The sequence below is a fragment of the Xenopus laevis genome, chromosome 6L (genome assembly GCF_017654675.1).
Source record: "Xenopus laevis strain J_2021 chromosome 6L, Xenopus_laevis_v10.1, whole genome shotgun sequence".
NCBI classification, from domain to species: domain Eukaryota; kingdom Metazoa; phylum Chordata; class Amphibia; order Anura; family Pipidae; genus Xenopus; species Xenopus laevis.
Genome location: NC_054381.1, coordinates 2253492 through 2277858, shown reverse-complemented (window position 1 = coordinate 2277858; position 24367 = coordinate 2253492). Strand labels below are relative to the sequence as shown.

Below are 24367 nucleotides of genomic sequence, written 5' to 3'. Positions count from 1 at the left end.
TACAGAAATCCCAGCACCTTGTGTGTTGAATGATGTACAATAAACTGGGCACTTAGTTAAACATATAAATTGCCTATTTAAAGATACAGCATGTGGAAATGCCTTGCAGGATTCTAATTCTCAGCATGATGAAAATAAGATGGGATCATAGTATGGAAACCTACATTCTTTTCTCATCATCACTGAGCTTTCTGTATGTTTTGGATTTTAAATGGGATCCCCTGGACCTGCCTTATTAACTGCTAATGGGTAGGTCTTGGACATGGAAGGGCTCCCTAGAAGCAATATCAGGTCTATGTGTCAACAACTGTCCAACTTAATGTCCTTCAGCTTTTGCACCACAACTCCCAAACACCTTGGCTCCATCAGATTTTTGCCAGTGGGAATCAGAAGACAACACATTTATTCAAACCAAATGTAGCAAATTCTCCTCACACAGAGTACACAGGAATACTGCTATCTTGTATGAATGAGAAGATGGGTTTTAAAACATTTCTCTAAAATGTAGCTTTTCCCACACTCTGCACATTGAAACCTCTTTATTCTGATGTGATTCTCAAGATGGGACCTTAGCATACCCGCTTGCTGGAACCTTTTCCCGCACTCAACACAAACAAAAGGTTTCTCCCCTGTGTGAGTGCGTAGATGACAAACAAGGCCACCGTGAGTCATATAGCTTTTCCCACACTCACTACAGATGAATGGTTTCTCCCCTGTGTGACTCCGTATGTGATCAGCAAGTTCACAAGTAGACCTAAAGCCTCTCCCACACTCACTACACTCATGTGGTCTTTCCCCGGTGTGACTTAACTGGTGAAATTTAAGTCCATGTTTCAATCTAAACTGTTGGCCACACTCCGAACACTCAAAAGGTTTCACACCGGAATGAATGAGACAATGTAACTCCATTTTTCTTTTTTCCCGGAAGCGTTTCCCGCACTCTGTGCACTCGAATGGTTTCTCCCCCGTGTGGATCATTTGATGCCTTTTAAGGTTTTTCTTTTGTTTAAAGGTTTTATCACACTCAGTGCAAGGGAAAGTCTTTTCTGTGTGATGTCTAAGATGAATATCGAGTGAAGCCTTAGAACTAAAGATTTTCCTACACTCACTGCAAGGAAAATACGTGTTGACTTTGTGACTGTGAAGATGAGTATTTAGACCATGTTTATATTTGTATGTTTTCCCACACTCAGTACAAACATGGGGTCGATCTTCTCTGTGGGTGCTGAGATGTTCTTTCAGATATTGATTTCTTCTGAAGCTTTTCCCACACTTAGTAGAGTCAAAGGGCCTCTCTCCTGTATGAATTAGAAGGTGGGCAATGAGTCGACTCTTAAGACTGAAGCTTTCCTCACACTCAGTGCAGGTAAAGCTCTTGTCTTTTGTGTGAGTCTTAAACTCAGTCTCAGACATGTTCTTATTCCGGCAGCTTGTCCTGTTCTCAGTGTAGATATAAGGATTTCCTTCTGAGTGAGCCCCAAGATCACTGATGTCCATCTTCCCCTTTTCATGGAGCTTCTTATGTTTTTGAAGATCTTTGTTCCATAAGAAGCCCTTATTACATTCAGTGCAGGTGAATGGTTTCCTCCCAGTATGAAGCCATCTATGAGCTATGAGGATCTTCTTGTGAGAGAAACATTTCCCACATTTAGAGCAGGCAAACCTCCTCCCCGTGTGAATTCTCTGGTGGGTGAGAAGGTTCCTATTGCTACAAAATCTCCTCTTACATTTTGGGCAGATAAAAGGTTTCACAGGACTGCTGATTTTAGCCACAATGTTTTGTTTTCTGCTATGTGGAGACATCTTTCTACGGAGAGATTTTAATCCTGAATTTAAGCTTTTACAGTTTTGAGAATTTTTAGACTTTCTCAAACCATATCGACCTTGCTTGTTCGTGTTGCGTTCTGTGGTCTCATTGAGAGCAGAAGACCTCTTATGTTTGGAATATTTCTGGTTGGATGATCTACCACATTCATTGTATGGAGATGGCAACCTTGCGGTTGGACTTTGGATTTTGTCGAGTTTGTGATGAAGACCTTGAATTGCACTGAATCCAACTGTTCTGATTCTGTTCTTATTGGAGATCTCTGATCCAAATGGGACCAATCGATATCCGGCAGCAAAGATACCCCAGTCCTTTTCCTTATCGGGCCAGTTCTCTAAAAACACAATAAAATCCAATATCATCATTAGTTTTATAAAGCAAGGTGGAAGGAAAGAGAATTTTCGTGAATGTAGTAATGATGGTACAGATGGGAAGCCCTTTGTGAGATGAGAGATCCTGGTAAGTATAGGGAGATATATGGATGGAGGAGGAGAAGGAAGAGACTGGGCTTCTACATAGCAATACACTTACTGTATAACAACTCAATCCTACACTGTAAGTGAATCCTCCTGTATCTCAAGGTTTCACAATAAAGTTGCACACGGGGGGAGCTGGGGATACAGTTATGTGATGTATACAGGGAACAGCAGTGTGGAAACAAATGTTATTCCCTGTAGCAGGATTAACCCCCAGTCTCCCCTCTCTATCAGTCCCTGCAGCAGGATTAACCCCCAGTCTCCCCTCTCTATCAGTCCCTGCAGCAGGGATTAACCCCCAGTCTCCCCTCTCTATCAGTCCCTGCAGCAGGATTAACCCCAGTCTCCCCTCTCTATCAGTCCCTGCAGCAGGATTAACCCCAGTCTCCCCTCTCTATCAGTCCCTGCAGCAGGATTAACCCCAGTCTCCCCTCTCTATCAGTCCCTGCAGCAGGATTAACCCCCAGTCTCCCCTCTCTATCAGTCCCTGCAGCAGGATTAACCCCCAGTCTCCCCTCTCTATCAGTCCCTGCAGCAGGATTAAGCCCCAGTCTCCCCTCTCTATCAGTCCCTGCAGCAGGATTAACCCCCAGTCTCCCCCCTCTATCAGTCCCTGCAGCAGGATTAACCCCCAGTCTCCCCTCTCTATCAGTCCCTGCAGCAGGATTAACCCCCAGTCTCCCCTTTCTATCAGTCCCTGCAGCAGGATTAACCCCCAGTCTCCCCTCTCTATCAGTCCCTGCAGCAGGATTAACCCCCAGTCTCCCCTTTCTATCAGTCCCTGCAGCAGGATTAACCCCCAGTCTCCCCTCTCTATCAGTCCCTGCAGCAGGATTAACCCCCAGTCTCCCCTCTCTATCAGTCCCTGCAGCAGGATTAACCCCCAGTCTCCCCTCTCTATCAGTCCCTGCAGCAGGATTAACCCCCAGTCTCCCCTCTCTATCAGTCCCTGCAGCAGGATTAACCCCCAGTCTCCCCTCTCTATCAGTCCCTGCAGCAGGATTAACCCCCAGTCTCCCCTCTCTATCAGTCCCTGCAGCAGGATTAACCCCCAGTCTCCCCTCTCTATCAGTCCCTGCAGCAGGATTAACCCCCAGTCTCCCCTCTCTAGTTGATGGCAAAATATGCCCATTATATGTGTATTTGTAGGGTTGCCAGATATGAATCCTGCAGGGGGTATATAGTGACACTATAGTCAGACTAGGATGGTTTAGTGTCCTGCTGGGACTGGAGGAGAATAAGGAGGAGAAAGATTCAGCGCCTGAAAAGGTTTAAGAATAAACCACATTAGGACACCAGCAGGAATTATAAACAGGAATATTTTCAGATAATTGTTGGTCGATAAGACTACATACATCACAAGGGCACATTAGTACTGAATGGTTCCCCCAGGTACTTACTGATTTGGAGATCCATTATTTCCATGTGGCTTGTGTCCTGATCCTTCTCCTGTGCAACATGCAGGGGATCTACTGAGTCTTCACAGCACTTCCCAGTTGTGTCAGGAAATCTGTCTGTGTGTCTGTCTCTAGGACTATTATCCTTAATCATCATTAGCATTTCTATTGGTAACCAGATTGCCCCTCCCTCTGTGAATGAATGAGAATGGAGGGGGGGAGGGGAGTAACTGGATCCTCCATTTTTCTAACAACTTTATCAGGTTGTCAATCCTAATGGATCATTATATTGAATGTAAAATATAAGGACAGTTTGGCTCTGATCACCCCCAACATGGCAGCGGCACTGGGCAAATCCTGGGGACTGTTTTTTATTAACAACCTGAACAATGAAAGTGATCAGTGCAGGGGGCAAAATCAGATAAAACAACATCAAGAATTATCCTGTAACTCAAAAATAATAAACAATATATAATCTTTTATTCAAAATTACATATTAAAAAAGTTACATACAGATCCCATGAGCATCCACCTGACGCGTTTCATTCCTTCGGGCACTTAACCATACGCGATTGAGACAACATCACGGCAATTGTAATTTAATAATAACCCCTTCCAATCGACCATAAAACCAATCAGAGAATTAGTCCATATTGTTATAATGTACTTCATGATAAAATAATATTGGTGAAAGAGAGTCTAATAGGTTTCCAACAAGCCTTTGGAAACATGACAATGCTAAACAAAAGAAACGTTTGGAAGACAATTGGTGTTACTAAAACAAACTAGGAAGAGAGTTATCTTCCCCAACTAATTCAATGTAAAGTGTACTGACCATCCCAAAGGAAAACTAGTTTAACAGGAATTAAGTAAACCTGGAAGACCCATGGGGTGCAGTATACAGTGGCAGCTAATGGATGGTATTCAGTTTAGTACATTACTGGAGTTCAGTGGATGTCTATGGGACTTGAAGTATCTCATGGTCTACAGCAGGGATCCCCAACCTTTAGAACCCGTGAGCAACATTCAGAAGTAAAAGGAGTTGGGGAGCAACACAAGCATGAAAAATGTTCCTGGGTTGCCAAATAAGGGCTGTGATTGGTCATTTTGTAGCCCCTATGTGGATTATCAACCTACATTGAGGCTCTGTTTGGCAGTGCACCTGGTTTTAATGCAACCAAAACTTGCCTCCAAGCCTGGAATTCAAAAATAAGCTCCTGCTTTGAGGCCACTGGGAGCAACATCCAAGGGGTTGGAGAGCAACATGTTACTCACAAGCTACTGGTTGGGGACCACTGGTCTACAGTGACTAGTACTGGACAATGTTTAACCCTAGTTACAGACAAACTCTAGTGGGCTACAGCCTGGTTGTTATGGAGGGCGAAGGGCTATAACTGGAAGCTCTTCCATTTGGTGCAGTAACAGAAGAATAAACCAAGGAATGAGGAACAGGTGATGTATCTGAAGAAACGCCTTTAAGGGTAGTCACATAGACATTGGAACATACCTTATAAATAAGCCTTGAATGTACTATGATTCCTTCATTTTTTGATTTACATTGTGATAAATTGTAACTTTTTGTAATTGTAGTAGTTAATTGTGGGAAGAATTAACGTTTATGTCCATTAGTTATCAGAGTCCTTTATATGTTGTCACAAGTATAGAAATATATGCTGGTCCAGAGTTAAGGGAAAGCCTGACAGGTTTTAGTGGCAAACCCAGTATTTTGGGGGGGCTTTATATAGTGGTTCATAGTAAAGGGAAAGCCTAACAGGTTATAGTTGGAAATATGGTATTTAGGGGGGCTTTTTAGATTGGCGTAACCAGGCAGTGAGCCAGTGTGGAATCTAAGTCAGGATTGGGGAAATTAGATGTGTGACCTTTACAGTCAATATTTAGAACTAGATCAGCAGCTTTAGGATTATAAATGAACAGGTGAGATGGAAACTATAAGTAATTTTTCCGATAGATCAGATTTTACAGTTACATTTGTGTGTACAGAAAGTTTAAATGTATTAGGATTGATAAATGAGCCTTATACGAAAAATGCTAATAGTAAAATAAATAAATAAAAAAAGGAAATATGTCGGAAATTTAGTATAAAACATCCTTAGAAAGAAGTAAATGTAACATTGTACCTGACAATAACAAAGACCACGTTTCCCCTGAGAATGTCACAGTTGAAGGTGTTTTTCCTCTGTGTCATCTGAGCAGAAAAGAAGTTGAAATTCTAAGGGAAGAGATTTCACAGAGAGGAGAAACAATAGAAGATCTTATACAGCAGCTGCATGAGATGTGATGTAAATATCAGAATAGTCTCCCTGCTGGGACACAAGGGGAAGACGCCCAAGAAACCCACTAAAGCCTGTGACTGTGGTTTATTGTGCCAACAAACTAGACAATGTTTTGGGACAACGCCCTTTCTCAAGACAAGAGGCTGAAAGCAACACATGGCTCAAGAGATTGGAATAGATTTGGCTTTATAAGATATATAGTGAATAAAGTCCCCCCTCTTGTAAAATATAAGGATATTATAAGTTACCGAGGAGTTTCATGACCATATAAAAGTACGAGGCTGAAGACCGAGTTATACAGGTCATGGAACTCCGAGGTAACTTCTAATATCCTCATATTTTACAACTGGGGGTACTTTATTTATTATAATACACACATTTTAGTGAGTCATGTGACAGAAATGACATCAGAACTCACCGTTTATAACTGATGACATCAGAACTCACCGTTTATAAGGATATCATTTACAAGATATTCATGGCTTTTGTGTATTATAAGATATATAAAAACATGTGCTGTTTAGTGAGCCTCATAGTAAAAATGTTGCTGTAGATTTTGCTTTTATAGTTGACTGTATTCATCTACAAACTCGTGTAACATTGAAAGGATTTCTATAGTTACGTCTTATTTTGGGGCATCCTTTTAAAGGAAATACATTTAGAATTGGTAAACGTATTTTAGCACCGACTAAGGGCTACATAAATATAGAAATAGGGTTTGTGCTACTGCCACATTGTAGCAAATATTGATGGTACCACTCAATGAATAAATATTGGATCAAACATACAAATGAAGTAAAGGATAAAGGAGAAAACACTCACAGTTCACCTCAGTCCCAAGGTGCAAGATCAAAAATACTGTGTCCAAAAGGGATGTGAGGATCTCCAAAAAATGAGAAAACAAATGTAAAAAGTAGAAAAATTTATTAGGACATAAGACCTAACGCATTTCGTGCCTATTGGGGCATTTACTCATAGGCACAGACTTACTTTGAGTAAGTGCCCTAATACGCACGAAACGCGTTAGGTCTTATGTCCTGATACATTTTTCTACTTTTTACATTTGTTTTCTCATTTTTTGGAGATCCTCACATCCCTTTTGGACACAGAAATATATGCAACTTTGTTTCTCACAGTAAGGTAAATGAAATCGAGAATCATGAACCAATATTTCTATGAAGTTAACAGGTGAATGAGCTGCAACATTAAAAAAAAGAAAATATTAACTAAAAAAGAAAATAAAAAAATGTTCCTAAGAACAAACTGTAAATGCTTCCCATGAGCATGTAGTGTAGTACATAGGTGCGTATATACATCGCACGTGTCCTTATAAAATATTTGTTTGTATACATGAAACAAAATCAAAGAATGCATCAATAGGGTTAAATTTGTATCACTTACCTAAGGGGTGTGTACTATTGTTTCTATGATTGAATAGCCCCAAATAAACATCTATTTACATATGTATTCAAGTTGAGTTGGGTGTGTTCATTGACTTTCTCTCTCCCTTTTATGTCTAAAGGTGCCCATACATGGATAGATCCGCTCGTTTGGCGATGTCGCCAAACGAGCGGATCTCCCTCCGATATGCCCACCTTGAGGTGGGCAATATCGGGCAGATCCGATCGTGGGCCCTAGGGCCCAACGATCGGATCCTAGCATTCTCAAACGGGCGGGCGGATCGCGGGACCGCATCAACGAACAGATGCGGCCGCGATCCGACGGGATTTTTAAACCCATCCGATCGAGATCTGGCCGACTTTCGGCCAGATCTCGATCGGGGAAGCCCGTCGGGGGCCCCCATACATGGGCCAATAAGCTGCCGACACAGTCTGTAGCTTTTATCGGCCCGTGTATGGCCACCTTAACACTTGCCTGTGTAACGTGTGCAAAACTTTAGTGTAAAGGCAGAAAACTCCATGTCAAATTTAGCATAGGGTTAAGATTTTGCCTTTTCATGGCTCGTAAGTCTGAATATTTAATGGTCACGTGATCTTATTTTTCTTGATTCAAGCAAATTTGTAATTCAGTGGTATAAATGCTGCAAATGTTGCTTCATAATGTTTGTTCTGCTGAGGGGAGATAAATAGATGTAACTATGAGACAATTAGAGCGGATACAGAATTCAGCATTTTTGTTCATTTTGCATGGAATGTGATATTTATTCTGTATATTTGCTTCCACATCCAAATATGGTTTGTCGACCTTTTAATGGCTCTATTGGTCAAATGTTTTCAAAAATGGTGTTATTTATTATGTGTGGTGGCCATACACGAGAAGATAAAGAAGCAGGGCTGACCGGCCCGCAAACGGATCCACAAGACCAGAGATGCTCAGTTAAAAGATAAATTTATTGGTAGAAAAATTAAAAATATAGCTTCATCTCCATCCATACACGGGCATACGTTTATCGTTCTGCGATGAACGATCGTACCGTTAAACAATCGTCTGACCATCGTTTTACCATACGATATGCCATCCACGGAGAACGATTATATGAACAGATATAATCGTATCGTTTGCCAAAAGAAACAAACGATTATACATCAACGTACGATGCGATATAAACTTGTGGCGGAAGCAGGATGTACAGCACACAGGAAGTGATGTAAAACTTTAGTCATCGGTGGATGTTTGTTTGCCGAAAGTTCCATCGTGTACGGACGAACGTTGTTCAACAAACGATCTGTGGAATGGCTTCGTTTATGGATTCAAAGCAAAGAGCTGCACTTGCTATAGTTTTATTAAAGGAATACTGTCATGGGAAAACATGTTTTTTTCCAAAATGCATCAGTTAATAGTGTTATTCCAGCAGAATTCTGCACTGAAATCCATTTCTCAAAAGAGCAAACAGATTTTTTTATATTCCATTTTGAAATCTCACATGGGTTAGACATTTTGTCAATTTCCCAGCTGCCCCTGGTCATGTGACTTGTGCCTGCACTTTAGGAGAGAAATGCTTTCTGGCAGGCTGCTGTTTTTCCTTCGCAATGTAACTGAATGTGTCTCAGTGAGACATGGATTTTACTATTGAGTGTTGTTCTTAGATCTACCAGGCAGCTGTTATCTTGTGTTAGGGAGCTGCTATCTGGTTACCTTCCCATTGTTCTGTTGTTTGGCTGCTGGGGGAGGGGTGATATCAGTCCAACTTGCAGTTCAGCAGTAATGTAACTTTAGGAGTCACAGGGGGGGTTGTTACTATTGAGAGCTGCTCTTCTCATATGTACATGTAGTACTGCAGGGAGCGGTTATCCTGTTACATTCCCATTGTTCTGTTGTGAGGCTGCTGGGGGGGGGGAAGGGAGGGGGTGATATCAGTCCAACTTGCAGTACAGCAGTAAAGAGTGATTGAAGTTTATCAGAGCACAAGTCACATGACTTGGGGCAGCTGGGAAACTGACAATATGTCTAGCCCCATGTCAGATTTCAAAATTAAATATAAAAAAATCTGTTTGCTCTTTTGAGAAATGGATTTCAGTGCAGAATTCTGCTGGAGCAGCACTATTAACTGATTCATTTTGAAAACATTTTTTTTCCCATGACAGTATCCCTTTAACATCAGTACAAAAGAAAAAAAAAAAAAAAGATCATTGTGGAGCAAACGATGGCTTATGAAGCGTGAGCAGTATTCACACATGGGTCTATTGAAAGAGCTGAGAGAAAGAAACCCTGATGATTTCAAAAACGACCTACGGATGTCAGACAGCAGTTTTAAGACTCTTCTACAAGCAGTAGCACCACGGGTTTCTAAACAAGACACATACATGAGGCAAGCTATACCTGCAGAGCAGAGACTAATCGCAACACTACAATATCTTGCAACAGGAAGGTCCTTTGAAGATTTCCAATTCTCAGCGGGAATTTCTGCACAGGCTTTGGGGCGTATCATTCCAGAAACCTGCAATGCCATAGTGGAAGCGCTGAATGAAGAATATTTAAAGGTAAAATCTCTATTTGTTTAGTTTACAAACTTTCAGATTAAAGCCCTGCCAGGTTCACCTCCCACAGCCATCATTGGACAGACAGAGTATTGTAAAGTTTAACATTTATTGAAATGAAACATAAATAAAATATAAACAGAAGTGTAAAAAAAGTGCATTCATTTTGCATAAAGTGTGTACAGGGTGTACCAATAATACATACTAACGATATAACTGGAATTACAATTTAACAATATATCAACTATATTACAAAAAAGTGCAAAAACATCCCATTGTGCACAGGTTTATAGATGAGAATATTGCGGTTGTTCCTGTTCTGAAATAGAAACATTATTGTTAAGTCCATTGTTTGTTGGTGTAGGAGATACCATCGATGGCCATGCCGTTTGTTGGTCATATGTTACAACAGAATTTGGTGTGGACATTCTGTGTATGTGCTGAGGAAATTGTTGGAGTTATTAGTGCTTTCATATGGATTGTCCATGCATCTAGTTGTGTCATTTAGTTTTTTTCTTAAGGTGGCCATACACGGGCCGATAAAAGCTGGAGACAGACCGTATCGGCAGCTTATTGGCCCGTGTATGGGGCCTCCCGACGGGTCGACTAGATCTCGATCGGATGGGACAAAAAATCCTGTTGGATCGCGGCCGCATCTATTCGTTGATGCGGCCCCGCGATCCGACCGCCCGTTAGGCATCGTTAGGATCCGATCGTTGGGCCCTAGGGCCCACGATCGGATCAGCCCGATATTGCCCACCTCAAGGTGGGCATATCGGAGGGAGATCCGCTCGTTTGGCGACATCACCAAACGAGCGGATCTCTCCATGTATGGCCACCTTAAGGCCTCTTTGCAGGGTTTCAGTTATAATTAATTCTGCAAACAGCCACTTCATCCATTCTTCTCAGTTTGGAACCCAAATGCATCAAACTCATCTGATGGCTTGTGAAGAAGAGCAGCAGCTTCATTTATTAATTTCTGTGTTGATTCTTCATAATTTACTTTATTTTTTCTTTTCCTGCCCTTGGGCATTTTGTGTGAGGTACTATCTTCTTGTCCATGTGTCTTTGGAAGGCTGGAGGCACCAGTACTGCTAGTGTGTTGTGATGACTGTGAGAATAAAAAAAGTGAATGTAACATATCAATTACAATGAATATCATTTTTTACCCTTTTTTTGTTGCAGTTCCCCTCAACTGAAGTGGAGTTAAAGCATTAGCTAAACCATTTGAAGATTACTGGAATTTTCGCAACTGTCTTGGAGCAGCAGCAGCAACCAGACTCTGATCCAAAAAAAAAGAACAAAATATCTTAGGGGCTATTGAAAACTGCAAGCAAATCTTGGCAAACATTAAAAAATCTGTAAGTTCATTAGAAACAACACTTGAGAACATAAGCAAAAAAGTTTCCAATGCTGGTGAATAATTTGCTGTAAAAATCTTGTGCATTTTTTTTCCCGAGTATGTTTATCACATAATGTTTTGCAGGTGTTTCAAATGCAACAAATCTTTTATTCTTTTAATAGTGTTGAATGCTATAAAAAATTGCTGCATAGTGTATGAACATAATATGCTATAGCACGTTGCGCATCTTAAATAAATTTAAAAAAAAAAAAAAAAAGTATTGGTCTTGCTTTTATATCTATTACCTATTGCATATATGGCTTTTAATACATATAGAGATTTTGATGTGGTTTATAATGTTTCTAATGTTTTTATGTGTGTGCTGTACAAGTGCTGCTGTGACTGCTTTGTGTAGTTGTGTATTGGTGGATATTGTTGTCCAGCACCTGTCTGGTTTTTGTGTATCTGATAAAATCAGTTTCTATAAAGCGATTACCTGAGATTAAAGTTGCAAATACATTTTTATCAGACACAGACAGTATACGCTGCACTTTCACACTTGTAGCAGTGGTTTCAGCTCATCAGACAGTAGCAGAGGTGCCGCATTGTGTCTGTAGGATTTAGTCAGTTTCTCCTTCCCTGCCCCACGCAGACATATGGATTTATAAATAAACTTTCTTTCACACATGAGATTATAGGATGATATTTCTGCAGTGAGAACCAATTTATTTTCTTGACATAGTTTCCTATGGTTAATGAAGCTTCAAGCAAAGAACGTTCTGGTCCTTCTGTATATTTTCCTTGGCTTGTGATACAATCCTGACAAAGAACGTTCTACGACAAATGTCTGTATTTCACACTCACTGGCCGATTTTATTCCTGAACGACTACAATTTTTCAACTCATCCGATCAATTTTGCGAACGATAATGTTGAGACGATCGTTCGTACACCATCAACTATCCGACAACTTACTGATATTATCGGAACGTTCTGAAATCGGTCGTTTGGAAGTAAAAAATCTGCCCGTGTATGGCCACCTTAACCTGATCTATTTATTACCTGAATTAAAGAATCCTTAAATATATTGTACATAAACTAACAACGCTTTGGATTTACTGTATTTGATAACTGAGATCCAGGGCCTGGTTAGTACTTGGATGGGAGACTGCCTGGGAATACCTGGTGTCATAGGCTTTTCAACCTTTGCCATTTTTTCAACGTTTTCAGTATTTTTTTTCCACAGCGCAGGTGTGTCAAGAAGCTGCAAAGTGCCATTTCAATGTTTTCAAAGTTATATTTTTTCAACGTTATTTTTGCCCAGCACACCCGACAAGTCAAAAAGATGCAAAGTGCTGACGTTTATCACCTACGGCCACACTACCCTAAAAGTGCCTGATCTCCAGAGCAATCCAAGGTCAGGCCTGGTTAGTACTAGGTGCGTCAAGAAGCCACAAAGTACCATTTTTTTAAAGATTTCAAAGTTACATTTTTTCAATGTTTTCAAAGTTTAATTTTTAAAATGTTATTTTTGCCCAGCACCCCTGACAAGTGAAAAAGGTGCAAAGTGTTGTTGTTCATCGCCTATGGACACTTCACCCTGAGAGTGCTCAATCTTGTCTGATCTTGGAAGTGATCGAGGGTTAGGCCTGGTTAGTATCTGGATGCGAGACTGCCTGGGAATACAAGGTGTCATAGGCTTTTCAACCTTTGCCATGTTTTCAGTCTTTTTTTCCACAGCGTGGGTGCGTCAAGATAACGCAAAGTGCCATTTTTTCAACCTTTTTCGAAGTCTAATTTTTTCAACGTTATTTTTGCCCAGCACCACCGACAAGTCAAAAAGTCGCAAAGTGCAGCTGTACATCGCCTACCGCCACACCACCCTGAAAGTGCCCGATCTCGTCTGATCTCGGAAGTGATCCAGGGTCGGGCCTGGTAAATACCTGAATGGGAGTCCGCCTGGGAATACCAGGTGTCGTAGGCTTTTCAACGTTTAAGTTTTCAATGTTATTTTTCCACAGTAACACCGACAAGTCAAAAAGGCGCAAAGAGCTGACGGTCATCTCCTACGGACACACCATCCCGAAAGCGCACAATCTCGTAAGTGATCCAGGGCTGGGCCTGGTTTTTACTTGGATGGGAGACCGCCTGGGAATACCAGGTGTTGTAGGTTTTCAACCTTTGCCATTTTTTCAAAATTTTCAATGTTGTTTTTCCACAGCACCACCGACAATTCAAAAAGGCGCAAAGAACTGATGGTCATCACCTAAGGCCACACCACCCTGAAAGTGTCTGATCTCAGAAGCAATCCAGGGCCGGGCCTGGTTAGTACTTGGATGGGAGACCGCCCGGGAATACCAGGTGTCATAGAATATTAAACCTTTGCCATTTTTTCAAAGTTCTTAGTCTTTTATTTCACAGCGCGGGTGCGTCAAGAAGCTGCTGAAAACTTTTAAAAAATGGCAAAGGTTGAAAAGCCTACGACACCTGGTATTCGCATGCAGTCTCCCATCCAGGTACTAACCAGGCCCGGCCCTGGATCACTTCTGAGATCAGGCGCTTTCAGGGTGGTGTGGCCGTAGGCGATGAACGTCAGAACTGTGTGACTTTTTGCCTTGTCGAAGGTACTGGGCAAAAATAACATTGAAAAAATTTAACTTTGACAACTTTGAAAAAATAGCACTTTGGGGCTTCGTGACGCACCCGCTCTGTGGAAAGAAATGACTGAAAACTTTGAATAAATGGCAATGGTTGAAAAGCCTACGACACCTGGTATTCGCATGCGGTCTCCCATCCAGGTACTAACCAGGCCGGGCCCTGGTTAACTTCCGAGATCAGGCACTTTCAGCGCGGTATGGCCGTAGTCGATGAACGTCAGCACTTTGCCGCCTTTTTGACTTGTCGGGGTTGCTGGGCAAAAATAAAGTTGAAAAAATGAAACTTTGAAAACTTTGAAAAAATGGCACTTTTTTGACATTCAATAAAAAGATCCTAATACATTTTTGCAGCTTCCTTTAACCCATTCTTAGTATTCACCTAAGCTAAATAGAGGAATGGTGAGAAACAGGGGAGAAGTGAAGGGGACACTGGTGTGTGTCAGACTGTGGGGTAACGTGTGTTTCACTGAATCCCATTTAGTATTTAATAATTGTCTGTTACCCTTTATCATCTTTAATTCCCACAACTTTTCCCCCAAGTGCCACCATTTTCCAGTTGCAGGTTTGACATCTCTGCTGTGACATTGGTGAAGTATGTTCTAGATTAGTAGTGAACTCAGTGAATCCTGCCTTAAAGGGGAAGGCTCCCAAACATTCTCTTGTGATGGTGCCAGAGAATCTCTCCATCACTGAAGAAACCCTTTATCCCTGACCCCCAGGTAAGAAGACTTTAAAGACCAACAGTCTTCAGACACATCTTCTCCATTACGTCCTTAGCACACGGTGAGGAGGTTGAATATATATGTACATACCTTTCCCAACTATAAAGGCATTTATGAACTCTAAAAATGTTTGTACTAAACACAATTTCATTATTCATTAACATTTTCATGGGCTATTTTGAGAAAATGAAAAAAAAAAACGGTGCTCCAGAATAAAATGTAAATGACTCACCAAATAGTAAATGTGGCCCGTGTGCACCAGCCCAAGACCCCCAGCTTTAGGGAGCGGTACAGCAAAGGATATGAAGACTTATCAATTAAAGGAGAAGGAAAGGTTAAAACTAAGTAAGCCTTATTAGAAAGGTCCATCTAAATATACCAGTAAACCCCCAAAGTAATGCTGCTCTGAGTCCTCTGTCAAAAGAAACAGCACATTTCTTTCCTTCTATTGTGTACTCATGGGCTTCTGTATCAGACTAACTGTTTTCATCTTAAACCTCCAGGGCTTGGGCTTGAGCATGCTCAGTTTGCTCCTCTCTCCCTCCTCCCTGCTCTAATCTGAGCCCAGAGCTATGAGTGAGCAGGGAGAGACTCAGGCAGGAAGTGATGTCACACCAAGCTAATATGGCAGCTGCTATCCTAAACAAACAGAGAGTTTCTAGAGCTTTTTACTGAGGTATGGTAAAACATTCTACAGAATAAATATAGCATTCTAGCTTGCACTATTGCAGCTAATCTATTGGCAATAAAATGCCTCTGTAGCTTTCCTTCTCCTTTAAGGTAAGTCACAGACCAAATGGGATGGATGGAGATGCAAATATACAATTTTAACTTTTTACAATAAAAATATATTTTTTAATTAATTTTCTCTTCCTCTTCATAAAAAAAAACCCAACACTGATTATAGTCTGTGTATAAATTGGACCTGAATGTTATTTTATTAGATGTTTACCTGCACATTGTGGAATTTATTTTAAATAATAATTGCACTTTATATAATATTATATAAGAAGGTATATTTTGAACACACAATAGTTGTAAAACACAGCAAATACATAAATATATATCAGGGGGGAATGAATTACACTGGAGTGATGATAATATCTACTAAATTAAAGCTAGTGTTTCAAAGAGTTATAGGGGTATATTTATAATAATATTTTATAACAATAGTCTCAAAGTTCAGCTGATGATCTGGTGGAGCAGATATAAACGCCCCCTCCATCACTAGTCTGAGACAGAGAAGGACAATGCCCCAGTGAGGTGCCACACACAAGAAGAGTCACTTTAATCCCATCAGACACACAACTAAAATGATCAACAATTCCAAAAGTAGATCCCTTCGTTTGGACAAGAGGATCCAAAGAGTGATCCAAACTTCTTCTGTAATCCTGCTCGCTTCTCCGTCTCCACTGGAAATTGTCCAGTAAAATCCACTATAGGCCAATTAGCATCTCACTCTGCTCTTTGAGTTTTCTCAAGGTCGCTGTAAATATATAAATAATGTGATGTTTCCATCGCACCCCTTCTTTTAAAGATATCCCCAGCCTGGGAACACACCTAAGGTTTCATGTCCTTTGAGGTCACACCTACAGTTAGGCCCATAAATCTTTTTTCTAATTTTGGTTCTGTACATGAATTTTAAATGAAGCAACTCAGATGTAGTTGAACTGCATTTTAACTAGGAATGGGCGATTTTTTTCACCTTGCTTCACCGCAAAAATGACGCACATAGACTTTTATGGTGGCGTGCGTCAAAAAAAACAAAAAACGTGTGTCAAATCATTTTTGACGCCCATAGACGTTTCACCGGTGGCAAATTTTTGGCAAATCAAAACGGGTCAAATTTGCCCATCCCTAATTTTAACACAATCACTTCATTTCAGGGGCTCAAAAGTAATTGGAGAAATTGAAAAACTGAAAATCAAATGTTCATGTCTAAAAGTTGGTAGAAAAGCCTTTGCTGCAATGACAGGCTGAAGTGTTGAACTCATGGACATCAGCAGATTGTGGGTTTGCTCCTGTTTAATGCTCTGCCAGGTCTTTACTGCAGCCGCTTCTTTCACTTGCTCTTTGTTTGTGGCCTTTCTGTCCCACGTTTAGTCTTCAACAAGTGAAATGCAGCTCAATTGGCTTCACATCAGCTGAATATTCCACTTCTTTGCTTTAATAAACTCCTGGGTTGCTTTGGCTCTATGTTTTGGCTTGAGACGCCTCCCAATCAATGTGAGTGCATTTAGCTGGAGCAGACAGTGTCTCTGAAGAGCTCACAATTCATTCTTGTGCTTCTGTGTCACATGATGGATAAACACTAGTGTCCCACTGGCAGCCATGCACCCCAAGCCATCACACTGCCCCCCAAATCTTTTATACACAACTGTGCTATGCTTTGGATCGTCAGCTCTTCCCAAGCCTTCTCCACACTGTTTTACTCATCATTCTGCTAGACCTTCATCTTGGTTTCATCTGTCCAAACAATGGTTTTCCACAACTGTGTTGGCTTTTTTAGATGTTTTTTTAGCAAAGTCCAATGTAGCCTTTGTATTGTTGATGCTTATGAGTGGCTTGTACCTTGCAGTGCCCCCTCTGTATTTACTTTCATACAGTCTTCTCTTTATGGTAGACTTGGATATGGAGACTCTACCTCCTGGAGACTGTCTTCACTTGTTTGGCTCTTGTGAAGGGGTTTCAGTTCACCATTGAAATGATTCTGAGATCATCCACCACTGTTGTCTTCCGTGGACGTCCAGGTCTTTTTGTGTTGCTGAGTTCACCAGTGATTTCTTTCTTTCTCACCATGTACCAAACTGGAGATTTTGTCTCTCCTAATATTGGAGCCATTTCTCGGATGGGTTTTTTCTGTTTTTGCAGCTTAAGGAGGACTTGTTTCACCTGCATGGAGAGCTCCTTTGTCCTCATGTTGTCTGTTCCACATACACCCCCCCCCTCAAATCAACTCCAGGGCTTTTATCTGCTTCATTGATATTGACATAACCAAGGAATTGCCCCACCTGCCCATGAAATAGACTTTGACTCAATGGTCCAATTACTTGTGAGCCCCTGAATTGAAATGATTGTGTTAAAAAAAGCCTTTAGTTCCTCACATTTTTATACAATCTTTTTGTTCAACCCACTGAATTAAAGCTGAAAGTCTGCAGTTCAACTGCATCTGAGTTGTTTCATTATAATTCATTGTGGTCATGTACAGAACCAAAATTAGAAAAAAGTTGTCTGTCCAAATATTTATGGACCTAACTGTAGGTTAACACATGAACCTAAAAACTATTGAATGTGCTGGAATCTCATGTACATGACAGATGCAAACAGAGGATAAAATATATATATATATAGGGGGTACTCATATATCAAAAATAAAAGATACATAATCCCTAAATATTCTGCATGGAACAGTCCTATTCAAATAAAAGATCCAAACAGCAACTCCTTGTTAAAGGTGGCCATACACGGGCCGATAAAAGCTACAGACAGAGTCGGCAGTTTATTGGCCCATGTATGGGGGCCCCCGACGGGCTTCCCCGATCGAGATCTGGCCGAAAGTCGTCCAGATCTCGATCGGATGGGATTAAAAATCCCGTTGGATCGTGGCCGCATCTATTCGTTGATGCGGTCCCGCGATCCGACTGCCTGTTTGCGTTCGCTAGGATCCGATAGTTGGGCCCTAGGGCCCACGATTGGATCAGCCCGATATTGCCCACCTCAAGGTGGGCATATCGGAGGGAGATCCGCTCGTTTGGAGACATCGCCAAACGAGCGGATCTATCCATGTATGGCCACCTTAAGACTTTCAGGGGATAGGGTACCCAGGTTATACATCCAACGTGCCTCAGTTTGTAACAACACTATCAAGATTCCCCCCTTACTTAGGGGCTGCCTTTTATAGACCCCAGTAGTGGAGATGACTAACTATACTATGATCAAAGGTGTCAAAATATCTGGTCCCAATTAGGGTTCCTCCTCAGGAGATCTTCCTAGTGTTCCAGTCGGCATGTCCTCAACCCATGTTGGCTCTTTCCCACATAACTAATGTCACACTGCTTTGATTGTGGTTCTATGAATGTCTCGGAAATAATTCACAGACCACACTTAGTACATTAAACATTACCTTTATTACCAATGACATTAGTCGTATAATGAAGACACCTGCTTAATTATAAGTACAATCAGTAACATAATCAAGAATACATCAGTCAGCAATAAATCAGCAATAAATCAGCAATAAATCAGCAAAACAAAGAATGTATCACCGTTTGAGCATCATCATCTGCACCAAGCGATCGGGAGATCCCAGTTCAGTCAGCAGAGAGATCTCACGTGGGAATCAAGGGCCCTGGGCAGCATGTGCTTTTACTCCAAGGAGAGATCTCAGTGAACATAATGGACACCCCTAGTTTTATATCCACTAGCAGGTGAATTGCCGCTGGGGAAATAAACGTGGCGCAAATTTGATACACTTTCAGTTTTTACGGTTACTGTTCCTTTAAAAGGGAGGACATTTCTTAGTCCTAAATACACAAAAATCTTAAAGGAACAGTAACACCAAAAAAATTAAAGTGTTTTAAAGTAATTAAAATATGATGTACTGCTGTTCTGCACTGGTAAAACTGGTGTGTTTGCTTCAGACACACACTACTATAGTTCATATAACCAAGCTGCTGTGTAGCAATGGCAGAAATTGAAAAAAAGCCTATATGGCACAGGTTAAATAGTGGATAACAGATAACACCATTATGTTCTACAGAGCTTATCTGTTGTGTAACCTGAGCCTTATCTCATTTGAATGGCTGCCCCATGGCTACACAGCAGCTTATTTATATAAACTATAGTAGTACTTATCTGTTCTCTACTGTGTATCCTGTGCTTGAATGGCTGCCCCATGGCTAATCAGCAGCTTGTTTATATAAACTATAGTAGTACTTATCTGTTATCTACTGTGTATCCTGTGCTTGAATGGCTGCCCCCATGGCTACACAGCAGCTTGTTTATATAAACTATAGTAGTACTTATCTGTTCTCTACTGTGTATCCTGTGCTTGAATGGCTGCCCCCATGGCTACACAGCGGCTTGTTTATATAAACTATAGTAGAACTTATCTGTTATCTACTGTGTATCCTGTGCTTGAATGGCTGCCCCCATGTCTACACAGCAGCTTGTTTATATAAACTATAGTAGTACTTATCTGTTATCTACTGTCTATCCTGTGCTTGAATGGCTTCCCCATGGCTACGCAGCAGCTTGTTTATATAAACTATAGTAGTACTTATCTGTTATCTACTGTGTATCCTGTGCTTGAATGGCTGCCCCCATGGCTTGTTTATATAAACTATAGTAGTACTTATCTGTTATCTACTGTGTATCCTGTGCTTGAATGGCTGCCCCCATGGCTACACAGCAGCTTGTTTATATAAACTATAGTAGTACTTATCTGTTATCTACTGTGTATCCTGTGCTTGAATGGCTGCCCCCATGGCTACACAGCAGCTTGTTTATATAAAACTATAGTAGTACTTATCTGTTATCTACTGTGTATCCTGTGCTTGAATGGCTGCCCCCATGGCTACACAGCAGCTTGTTTCTATAAACTATAGTAGTACTTATCTGTTATCTACTGTGTATCCTGTGCTTGAATGGCTGCCCCCATGGCTACACAGCAGCTTGTTTCTATAAACTATAGTAGTACTTATCTGTTATCTACTGTGTATCCTGTGCTTGAATGGCTGCCCCCATGGCTACACAGCAGCTTGTTTATATAAACTATAGTAGTACTTATCTGTTATCTACTGTGTATCCTGTGCTTGAATGGCTGCCCCCATGGCTACACAGCAGCTTGTTTATATAAACTATAGTAGTACTTATCTGTTATCTACTGTGTATCCTGTGCTTGAATGGCTGCCCCCATGGCTACACAGCAGCTTGTCTATATAAACTATAGTAGTACTTATCTGTTATCTACTGTGTATCCTGTGCTTGAATGGCTGCCCCATGGCTACACAGCAGCTTGTTTATATAAATATAAACTATAGTAGTACTTATCTGTTATCTACTGTGTATCCTATGCTTGAATGGCTGCCCACATGGCTACACAGCAGCTTGTTTATATAAACTATAGTAGTACTTATCTGTTATCTACTGTGTATCCTGTGCTTGAATGGCTGCCCCCATGGCTACACAGCAGCTTGTTTATATAAACTATAGTAGTACTTATCTGTTATCTACTGTGTATCCTGTGCTTGAATGGCTGCCCCCATGGCTACACAGCAGCTTGTTTATATAAACTATAGTAGTACTTATCTGTTATCTACTGTGTATCCTGTGCTTGAATGGCTGCCCCATGGCTACACAGCAGCTTGTTTATATAAATATAAACTATAGTAGTACTTATCTGTTATCTACTGTGTATCCTATGCTTGAATGGCTGCCCCCATGGCTACACAGCAGCTTGTTTATATAAACTATAGTAGTACTTATCTGTTATCTACTGTGTATCCTGTGCTTGAATGGCTGCCCCCATGGCTACACAGCAGCTTGTTTATATAAACTATAGTAGTACTTATCTGTTATCTACTGTCTATCCTGTGCTTGAATGGCTTCCCCATGGCTACGCAGCAGCTTGTTTATATAAACTATAGTAGTACTTATCTGTTATCTACTGTGTATCCTGTGCTTGAATGGCTGCCCCCATGGCTTGTTTATATAAACTATAGTAGTACTTATCTGTTATCTACTGTGTATCCTGTGCTTGAATGGCTGCCCCCATGGCTACACAGCAGCTTGTTTATATAAACTATAGTAGTACTTATCTGTTATCTACTGTGTATCCTGTGCTTGAATGGCTGCCCCCATGGCTACACAGCAGCTTGTTTATATAAACTATAGTAGTACTTATCTGTTATCTACTGTGTATCCTGTGCTTGAATGGCTGCCCCCATGGCTACACAGCAGCTTGTTTCTATAAACTATAGTAGTACTTATCTGTTATCTACTGTGTATCCTGTGCTTGAATGGCTGCCCCCATGGCTACACAGCAGCTTGTTTCTATAAACTATAGTAGTACTTATCTGTTATCTACTGTGTATCCTGTGCTTGAATGGCTGCCCCCATGGTTACACAGCAGCTTGTTTATATAAACTATAGTAGTACTTATCTGTTATCTACTGTGTATCCTGTGCTTGAATGGCTGCCCCCATGGCTACACAGCAGCTTGTTTATATAAACTATAGTAGTACTTATCTGTTATCTACTGTGTATCCTGTGCTTGAATGGCTGCCCCCATGGCTACACAGCAGCTTGTCTATATAAACTATAGTAGTACTTATCTGTTATCTACTGTGTATCCTGTGCTTGAATGGCTGCCCCATGGCTACACAGCAGCTTGTTTATATAAATATAAACTATAGTAGTACTTATCTGTTATCTACTGTGTATCCTATGCTTGAATGGCTGCCCACATGGCTACACAGCAGCTTGTTTATATAAACTATAGTAGTACTTATCTGTTATCTACTGTGTATCCTGTGCTTGAATGGCTGCCCCCATGGCTACACAGCAGCTTGTTTATATAAACTATAGTAGTACTTATCTGTTATCTACTGTGTATCCTGTGCTTGAATGGCTGCCCCCATGGCTACACAGCAGCTTGTTTATATAAACTATAGTAGTACTTATCTGTTATCTACTGTGTATCCTGTGCTTGAATGGCTGCCCCATGGCTACACAGCAGCTTGTTTATATAAATATAAACTATAGTAGTACTTATCTGTTATCTACTGTGTATCCTATGCTTGAATGGCTGCCCCCATGGCTACACAGCAGCTTGTTTATATAAACTATAGTAGTACTTATCTGTTATCTACTGTGTATCCTGTGCTTGAATGGCTGCCCCCATGGCTACACAGCAGCTTGTTTATATAAACTATAGTAGTACTTATCTGTTATCTACTGTGTATCCTGTGCTTGAATGGCTGCCCCCATGGCTACACAGCAGCCTGTTTATATAAACTATAGTAGTGTTTATGAAGCAAACACATCAGTTATACCAGTGCAGGACAACACTACATTCCCCATTCTTTAGGTTTTCAAACGACCTCATTAAGAGACACGTGGGGTTCAGCAGCCAGAGGTGGGCTGGACATGTAAGGGGTGTATAATGGAGGGGATCAGCAGCAGCAGGTGAGAGGGGAGGAGGTTTTTCAGGTGTAGTAACTCACTGCTGAGTTGAACAGAGAATGTTGTGACTCTAAAGACTGGATGTTTTATGTTAGACAAGTAAACTAGTCTTATTTTGTGATCCCCCAAACATCACAATATAGATAATGGGTGAGTGCAGGGAATATACACCGTCCCAATTTTGCCAAAGCTCCATATATATCCAAACCCCGCCCACTAACCCAAAAGCCCCACCCCTTTCTGATTCGTACTTTCCCACTGCGCTTTGCGTCCCATTCAATACAAAGTGCGATTGGCCGAGCTGGGATTCTGACCACCAATCTCACTGCGCAATAGATTGTGTTTTATGTGTCGTTATTGTTTTCAGCTATTTGTTGCATTTCTCTTGATTATTTGGTTATGAAACACCTCTGTGCGCTAGTTTCATTTGGGGGGCTAACTGGCAGTTAGTATGGGAAAAAATAACTACAGCCCCGGACTGATGAAATTAGTGAAAAGAGAGAGAAAAGAAGAAACAGCTCAGCAGTTTTACGCTCTGTCATTTAATAAATTCCATATATTTACATTTAAAAAAGGGAAGGTTTGTAAAAATGGTGGTAAAAAGGAGGATAATGACAGTTGTGACATCATTTATTACTATTTACTAAATGTCCCCCCCAGAAAATTTCTCTTTGTCAACGACTGCTTGGGGTTTCCTCCACTGTATTCCAAGGGAAGTGGTAAATCAATTCTTGGTTTAGACTTATACACCCTGGAGCCTCCGATTCTAAGTGGCCTCATTTATTGGCTCATGTGCCACATGGATCCCTGGGAAGTGGGTGTGGCCAACTAATAGCCTGGGGCCTCAGTCAGGAAAAAGTGGCCCAAGCACCCATGGCCCCAGTCATGCTCCATTATACATATAAACATGCCCAGGATTTGCAGGACCACCATCAGAAATCGAGGGCCCCATACGACAAAATTTCCTGGGCCCCCTGGGCTGCGGCCACCACAAGCCTCACCTATAGGTCCTCCCCCCACCACACAGTAAAAAAACAAAAAAAAAATATTGGTGGCTAGGGTTCCCACATGTTCATAAAAAATAAAAAGATATTTGTGGCCAGGGCCCCCAATTAAAAAATATTGGTGCAAGGACCCCACATGAGAAAAGAAAAATTGATGGCCAGGGCCCCCCCACATTATGAGAAAATTGGTGGCCAGGGCCCCTTAAACATCCAAGCCTTCCCAAAGTCAGCAGCTCTCTGAAAGGTGGGGGGCCCATATAATCAAGTAAGTGTGGCGTGGCAGGGCTCCCCTTAGCCCCTTGGGCCCCCCTACAACTCTCCCCCCTGATGGCTGCCCTGAGGATTTGCCATGGAAGTCTCAAAGAGGAAATGGGTTCCTTAAAGGGATACTGTCATGGTAAAACATTCAGTTTTTAAATCTGACATGGGGCTAGACATATTGGTATTTTCCCAGCTGCCCCCAGGCACATGACTTGTGCCAGCACTTTAGGATGGAACTGCTTTCTGGCAGGCTGTTGTTTCTCCTTCT

General features: G+C 41.3%; 2 protein-coding genes and 3 pseudogenes across 2 annotated transcripts in view; 1 reads left to right on the top strand and 4 right to left on the bottom strand.

The window, feature by feature from the left end:
- The window catches only part of LOC121394826 (zinc finger protein 239-like), a 601589-nt gene that overhangs the window by 388060 nt on the left and 189162 nt on the right, over positions 1-24367 (bottom strand). The window lies entirely within an intron of this gene.
- On the bottom strand, positions 387-5968 carry LOC121394802 (gastrula zinc finger protein XlCGF57.1-like). The gene is made up of 3 exons (XM_041566908.1): positions 5837-5968; positions 3702-3835; positions 387-2159 (listed from the first exon to the last, which is right to left on the bottom strand). Exons 1-3 carry the CDS (start codon positions 5902-5904, stop codon positions 457-459), a joined length of 1905 nt encoding a protein of 634 aa, XP_041422842.1. The 5' UTR covers positions 5905-5968; the 3' UTR covers positions 387-456.
- LOC121394970 lies at positions 13137-13255 on the top strand (annotated as a pseudogene).
- On the bottom strand, positions 13747-13855 carry LOC121394973 (annotated as a pseudogene).
- LOC121394976 lies at positions 14029-14137 on the bottom strand (annotated as a pseudogene).